The sequence below is a fragment of the Meleagris gallopavo genome, chromosome 1 (assembly GCF_000146605.3).
Source record: "Meleagris gallopavo isolate NT-WF06-2002-E0010 breed Aviagen turkey brand Nicholas breeding stock chromosome 1, Turkey_5.1, whole genome shotgun sequence".
Classification (NCBI taxonomy): Eukaryota; Metazoa; Chordata; class Aves; order Galliformes; family Phasianidae; genus Meleagris; species Meleagris gallopavo.
This window is the reverse complement of record NC_015011.2, coordinates 78,425,406-78,433,571: the sequence shown is the minus strand read 5'-3', so window position 1 is coordinate 78,433,571 and position 8,166 is coordinate 78,425,406. Positions and strand designations below refer to the sequence as shown.

At 40.5% G+C, this 8,166-nt stretch overlaps 1 protein-coding gene across 1 annotated transcript in view; it reads left to right on the top strand.

Annotated features, from left to right (window-relative positions):
• Positions 1-8,166, top strand: part of SLC22A15 (solute carrier family 22 member 15) — a 43,994-nt gene that overhangs the window by 8,249 nt on the left and 27,579 nt on the right. Inside the window, 2 exon segments of the mRNA XM_019611840.2 lie at positions 4,469-4,681; positions 7,683-7,850. Of these exon segments, the coding sequence (XP_019467385.1) occupies positions 4,469-4,681; positions 7,683-7,850 (381 nt within the window).

Below are 8,166 nucleotides of genomic sequence, written 5' to 3'. Positions count from 1 at the left end.
TTGGAAGTCATGAATATTGAGAAAGCTGGTCAAGAAATTTCACAGAATCATAGAATGGCCTGGGTTGAAAAGGCCCACAGTGATCACCTGGTTTCAACCCCCCTGCTATGTGCAGGGTCGCCAACCAGCAGACCAGGCTGCCCAGAGCCACATCCAGCCTGGCCTTGAATGGCTCCAGGGATGGGGCATCCACAACCTCCTTGGGCAACCTGTTCCAATGTGTCACCACCCTCTGTGTGAAAAACTTCCTCCTAATATCTCACCTAAACCTCCCCTGTCTCAGTTTAAATCCATTCCCCCTTGTCCTATCAGTTTCCACCCTTGTGAACAACCGTTCCCCTCCTGTTTATATCCCCTTCCTGTTTATAATTTCATTCACTTCTATCTAGATTTTTTTTAAAATAAAACAAACCCTGTTTGTTTGCTTTGCAACAAGATTAAGAGGATTAACTACACCTGTTAGCCAAAGTAAATGACAAATGATCACTTGGAAAAAGTCTTGTCACAGCAGTGACTTTGACGTACATTATATACCATTTTTCTGTACTCAGCATGTCACCATCTTTGTCTGTTTTTCTGATTCAGCATATTAAGTGTTTGTGTTCTCTCCTTGCTTGCTAATGGCTGAATTTTTTATTTAAAAAATATTTGTTGTATTTCTTTGTGTGCCTGCAGTCATTTATTTTTCAATTTCATGTTTTGTAGCTGGGTTGAGCTTCACTTGGAGCAAAGAATGAAGAGCATCCTGCTTTCATTCCCTAAACCAAATGCCTTGAGGATTTCATTTCCTGAGCTACTTCAAAAATGTTTATCATTTCACAAGACAAAAACCAAGGATGTTATTGCTTAGTCCTGACCTGGTACTGCCTGTGTGAGTCAAAGCACAGGGATGCACCAGAGGACGTGACCTATAATTCTCAGTTTTCACTGATTTCAGACTGTTCCTGAGGGTTTGAGGGTACCACGTCCACATGTCCCTAACAACATGTTCACTCAGCTTTTTCATGACCCCTTCCTCATCTAATCTTACTCACTGCCCTATTTTTTGGGTGAGGTCTTTCACTTCTCGTGGTTATCTGCCTAGAAGTTGTTCTTTATCTTAATGTAATTTAACAGGTCGTTTTTTCTTCTAGATGTAATAACTCAGGGGTGTCTTTATTAACACAGTAGTAATTCTGGTTCAGACTGGGGTGTAACTCCAGCTGTTTCCCAGTATAGAATAGGATCACCTGTTGTTGCTTACATCAAAATTCAGGGGTTCTTGGCTATTTTTTGTGCCTATCCACGTTCTGCATATTACTTGTACAGCATCCTTGTGGGAGACTGCATTCCCAAGGAGGATGCTTTTTTCCAGGAGCACATCAAGGATGTGCTGGGAACAGAGCAAGGCCTGTTCAAGAAGGAGATGGTTGAAAGAAAGTTTATGGAGTGGAGTAGCATGACAGGTTTTCTTCATGGAAAAAGTGATTGGCAGGAGAAGCAACGGAAGGAGCTCCTGAGAGGTCTAAAACTTTGGATTTTAAAATGAAGTTGTAATGGTCTAGAGATTGTTAAAGCAGCAACCTGTGGCTGTTCTTCTGGGTATGCACCAACTGCCCTGCTCTGTGCCATGTTTGAACCATCTGGCATTCCAGCGTTTTGTTTATTCTTAAATTTAACCAGCTATTAGTTACTGTATGTAGGCCTTGAGTGGGTGTATAAATATTAAAAGTATCCATCTATTCACATGTGCCTCTGTCTCTTTTTAGGACTAAAACAGGTGAACAGAAAAAAAATGGTACAAGTGGGAATATGAAATTGAGATGTATTCTAGACATCAAATTAAAGGAATGAATAACACAGATAAAAGGAGAGAATAAAACAGTGTAACATACTTGCATTGAAGACTTTTTGGGCATTAATCTGATAATTGTATATCTACTGACAAGGCAGCACAGTGAGCTTTAAGTGATTCAGGAGACTCCTGGAGTCCATTGATGATAACTTTCTGGTTCAAGTATTGGGCAAACCAACCAAAGGTGAGGCGCTGCAGACCTGGTGCTTGCCAATGTGGAGGAAATTATTAAAGATATTAAGATCAGAAGGAGCCTGTTCTGCAGAGGCTATGACCTAGTTGAGTTTGTCTTGGGGAACACAGGCCTGGCAAAGAGTGGAGTCAGGACCCTGAACTTCAGGAGAGTGAACTTCGGGCTGTTGAAGAAATTGTTGGATGAAGTCTCCTGGGAAGAAGTCCTTAGAGACAAAGGAGTGGAATAAAACTGGCTGCTATTTAAGGATGCCTTTCTGGAAGTGCAAGAGCTTTCCATCCCTCAATAAAAAAAAACTGGTCCCGGGAGGCAAGAAACCAGCATGGCTTGGCAAGGACCTGCTGGTCAAACTGAAGGAAATGGACAAGTAAAGGTAGTGAAAGCATCAATGTGTCACCTGGGAAGAATACAGGGATATTGTCTGAACTTGTAGAGATGTGATTAGGAAAGCTAAGGCACAGATGGAACTGAACTTGGTGAGAGATGTTAAAAACAACAAGAAGGGATTCTCCAGGTACATAGGTTGGAAGAGATAGGCCAGAGAGCACACTTCCTTTGCTAAATGAGAAATGGCTATGACAGATATGGGGAAGGCTGAGGTGTTCAGTGAGTTCTTTGCCTCTGTCTTCACTGGCAACCAGTATTCTTGCATCTCTGAACCTCTAGCTGGGAACTAGAGGAGCAAGCTCCACCCCACTGTAAGGGCAGAGGAAGTGTGAAACTAACTTGTGAGACTGGATGTGTACAAGTCTGTGGGGCTGAATTGGCATGCATACCAGGATCCTAAGGAAGCTGGCTGCTGTGATTGCTGAGCTACTGTCCATGATATTTGACAAAATCTTGACTGTCAGATGAAGTTCCCAGGGATTGGAAAAAGGGAAACATAGCTCCCATTTACAAGAAAGGAGAAAGAAAAACCCAGGAAACTACAGATTGGTAAGCATCACCTCTGTGTCTGGGAAGATCCAGGAACACATCATCCTGGATGACATGTTAAGGCACGTGAGGGATGAGTGGGTGATCCAAGACAGCCAGAAGGCTTCGCCAAGGGAAGATCATGCCTGACCAATCTGGTGGCTTTCTATGATGGAGTGATGGCATCAGTGGACAAAGGAAGGCAACTGATGTCATCTACCTGAACTTCTGCAAGGCCTTTGACGTGGTCCCCTACTACATCCTTCTCTCTGAATTGGAAAGATGTGGATTTGAAGGGTGGACTATTCAGCTAATAAGGAATTGCTTGGAAGATCACAGTCAGTGGGTTGTGTTCAATGGCTCTGTGTCCAAGTACAGGCTGGTAATGAGTTATTATCGGACTGAGTGCACTCTCAGTAAGTTTGCTGATGACACCAACCTGAGCAGTGCAGTTGATACAGCAGAAGGAAGGAATGCCATCCAGAGGGACCTTGGTAGACTCAAAAAGTGAACCCTTGTGAACCTGATGAGGTTCAACAAAGCAGAGTGCAAGCTTTTGCATTTGGGTTGAGGTAATTGCAGATATGTGTACAAACTGGGAGAAGAACTCCTTGAGAGTAGTCCTACTGAACTTAGGAGTCCTGGTTGATGCCCAGCTAAACATGAGCCAGCAGTGTGTGCTTGCAGCTTAGAAGGCCAATGGCATCCTGAATTCCATCAGAAGAGGGGTGGCCAGCAGGGTAAGTGAGGTGATTATCTCTCTGCCCTTATGAGACCACATCTGGAGGAGGCTGATAACAGTAAAGATGTGGAGCTTTTGGAGAGGGTCCAGAGGAGGGCCACAAAAATGATCAAAGGGCTGAAGGAACTGGGCTTGTTTAGCCTGGAAAGGAAAAGATTGGAAAGCCACAATGAGGTCTCCCCAGAAAATTTAAAGGGAGTTTACGAATGTGAGGAAAATCAAGGGTAGATAATGATATGACAAGGGGGAACGGCTTTAAACTAAATGAAGTGAGATTTATGTTAGATGTCAGGGGAAGGTTTTTACTGAGAGAGGTGAGATTCTAGAACAGGCTTCCCAGAGAGGTTGTGGATGTCCCATTCCTGGAGGATGGGGACCCTGGGCAATCTGATCTAGTACTTGATCCAGAGGCTGGCAACCCTGCCTTTGGCAGGGAGGTTGGAACTTGGAAGGGACCTCAAAGACCATCAAGCCATTCTTTGGTTAACAACTCTTTAAGTATCCAAGTGCTGTTCTTGCTGTGTGTGATGTTTGGGGGTGGTTTCTGACTGAAGGAGAGCTTCCTTTCTCTCAAATAGTCCACAAGTAAGAAATACAAGAACTGTCTTGGTGAAGTTTTAGTTCTCTGCTTTGTGATGTTGAATAGATGGGGATTGTATGTAACATGCTGTAGTGGCAGAAGAAAAATATAAAATAGGATTATTTAAATGCTGAATTGATCCAGCTGTAAGGGAAGCACTACTTGCATGTATGTTTAGCATCTTTGATGTCTTTCTCTTTCCAGCTCTATGTGGCCACTGAAGCCATCCTCATTGCATTGGTGGGGGCAACTCCTCCGTACCACTGGGATCTGGAATTGCTCTCTGCTAACCAGAGCCATAGCAACCAGTCAGTGAGTGAGCAGAGAGCCTTTGGGGAGTGGCTTCTTACTGCCAATGGCAGCGAAGTTCAAAAGCACGTACACTTCAGCAGCAGCTTCACATCAATAGTCTCTGAGGTAAGTCTGAAATGGGTTTTGCTGCCCTGTGTGAGATCTTGTTGTAGATCTCATTGACAGAGTGGGGAGGAAAGCTGATGGTGCTGCTGATTCTTTCTCCTGTACTAATGCATGTTTTGATTAGCAAATGAAGCAGGTGCTTTTTCCAGGTAGAGAACAAGTAACATATTCCTATCCTAACTGTCTTGCTTTGCAGTGCAGATGTCAACCAACATTCTGCATCAAAACGGCCCACCTTTTGCGTGTGGAAGGTTGGTATTGGATCAGATAGCCTGGTTCCACCATTGGGTTAGGATCATGTTACTGTACTAATGTTACTTCCTTGGTAAGACAGATGCAGGTAGTGAATCCATTTTGTTATTAGCAAGAAGTGAAGGAATTGGAGAGAAAGCAGCTTCTGCTGTTTCTTTACAATTTCATGGAGGACATGTGTGATGGAGAGCAAGATGTATGAAGCAACCTCATCTGTTTTATCCCAAAACAATCTTCAGCTTTGTCACCGTGGCCTCTATGTTTTCGTAAGTGTCCTCTTTCATGGTACAGCCACTGTCTCTAGAGGAATGATTCCAGCTTTCATGCCGTGCTTTGTGCATCACCTGCCATTGTTAAGGCCTACAATATCTATTAATGTTATTCTTCTATGCAGGAGCCCTGTCTGAGTAAGATCTGAATTTAGCTCTGTACAGCTGATTGAACATAGCATTACTTGATAATTCGTGGCTATTGTCCAAATGTGTTAATGCTATTCCAGTTAGCTCCATAAAGTACTTAACTGTATTGGTTATGAGCATATTAATAACTGCCAGTATTGGAACAGTACCAAGCAATTGTGTGCAACATGTACTGCTTCTTATTCTGATAATAAAGAGGATGAGTGCTTATGCCTCTATTGAAATTAAAATCCTAATGGACAGTGGCTTCTTTGAGCATAACTTAAAGCCAATTGTCAGTTCTTCAAATTTTGTCTGAGCTTTTCATTTTTTTTTTTGGTTTTCAGTCTCCAGTAATCATTTATTCTCTTAATCTTAACAAGTCAGACATGTTTTTGCAGACAAGCAGTGCCTTAGGTAAATTTTGTGAAGATTCTTGTGCATCTTAGCAGCATAGGTGAAAAATACAGGTGAAGAACATAGTTAACTTGAAAAGTACTACATAAAATGTATCCCAAGGTATCTTGTATGTTAGAGTATTTCAAAGCAGAGTCTGAACTTTTCAGTAAAGACCCACATATATAAAAATCCTGTAGCTTCCTGAGATAAACTTTCTTCAGAACTTTAACTGCATCATATACTTGAAAATGGGGTTAATTATAAAGATTTCAGTGCAATTCTTCAAAAACTCTTTGATCTTATTTTGGGGGCTTTTGATCACTATGCAGTCTCTCTACTGGCACGTAGAGAATTTTTTTTCAACATTTTAGGAGGATATTTTTAATGTTTACCTTGTGGTATCATTTAATAATTATGTGACTATTGTAAACTTGCAATGAAAAATCTGATGTCAAAAGATGTGTGATATCCTCTCTGTAAAAGAGAAATTTCAAGTCCTTTAAAGGTCATCTTAGTCATTGAGATTAACCTGCAGAACACATCTGAACAAATTTTACTTCACCACAATCAAATTATGCTTTGATCTCTGAATGATTCAGAGAGAATCTAATGTCACAGAGATAATGTTTGTTTTTTTTTTTGTTTTTTTTTTTTTCCCAACGCTTCTACCAAAATTGGGGAATTATTCTTGTACCTCTTACAAAATCAACTGTCCATGTTATTTCAAGTTAAGTATAATCTCATCATATGCTATTATTACAGAGATATACTTTATTGTGAATTATTTTTCTAAATCTAGACAAGCTGATTTGTGGTCTCGTGGTTAGTTTCAGAAGATAATTTTGTCAGAGTCCTGACACCCTACTGCTGATCATGTCAGTAAAAGCTTCACCATTTAAGTGACATTTTGATGAAGCATGTACTGAGAATTATCTTCTTGGAGCTTCTGTGTGTTTATATTTTTGTTAGCTCCATAATCTTGCTGAAGCTTAATTGCACAGTTCTCTTTTCATGGTGACGTAGTTTATAACTGAGATGTGTAATAATATGAGCCTGGCTAGAGTGGATATCTAATAGGGTTTTGGTAGGGGAAGAGATTATGAAGAGAGGATTAGATTGTTATTACAGGGATAATGACATAATCACCAGCTTACCTGCCCAGGAAGAAAAGCTGGAGATCACTGAAAGGAAACATTATTTCAAGACAAAAGAGGAGCAGAAAAAGAAAAGAACACCATATGTGAAGTTTTTAGAATAAAAAAGGAAATAAATTTTGAACAGTGAGAACATGATATAATTTAACTCGATAGTGTTGTACGTGAAAGAATGTTCTCTGCCAGGCTGATCCTTTCTGAGACAACATTAGACTGTAAGAATATCTGAAGATCAGGTGTGTATTTGGAATAGAGAAGAATTGGAAGTGGCACAAAGAGGACTGTAAAAATTAATAGAAGGATGAGCAATACCAGAAAACTTGTCAAAAGCTACTGAAGTGTTTCACAGTGACAAAATTGTTCATAAGGAGGAGAGAAATATTTCTGGACATAAATCACAGTGCTTAATTTTGTGTAGTGTTCCTCCACACTTCAGTGATAAATGCCAAGAGGTAGGACTGAATATATTTAAGCACGTAGTTTTTATGTGAGAAAAGGCAAGAAAAGTGAGAGAGGGGAAAAGGGTGCAGAATTACAGTATCCCACGAGGTATCTATTCTTCAGTTCAAAATCAAAGACTGTACTTGATCTGGGGAGCTCTGCAATTGGTTACTATGCCTCCAGAGAATCTGGAAGAAAGCACTTGTTTCAGTGGCTGTGTGATGACAGACAGACTGGAATGCTTACAAGATTTAGGCAGTTTTATCTTCCTGAAAGTATGTTTCACCCCCCTCCAACTATTAGCTGTTGGTGAACCACTTTGACTCTGTTTATTTCTCCTTTTTTGTCTCCATCCAGTGGTTTTTAATTGGCAACACATCATACAAAGTCAGTGCCGCCAGTTCTTTCTACTTCAGTGGTGTGTTTGTTGGAGCAATCTCCTTTGGCCAGCTCTCAGATCGCTTTGGAAGAAAGAAAATCTATCTCACAGGTAAAAGTAATGATCTTTTTCCAGGTAAACAATCAAAATGAATGAAGTGGAGGTGTCGAATCTCTGAAAATGAGTGGCAAGAGCCGAGTTCTTCTGGGAACTTAGTACAGATTTGTCTTGCCAGTATATTTCTGGGGACAATAAGTTAATATTCTACTATTCAATCAGTACCTGAGTACTAAGAAGATGTTTTGAACTTAGGAATTGTACTACATTTGTTTAAAAAAAAAAAAAAAAAAAAGCACAAGTGATGGTTGTCGTGCTCAGAAGTAATTAATATTTCTAAAAATTCATTAGCAATGTTCTTATACGTGTTACCTCCTGCAAATTTTTTCTTTTGATTGCATGAAT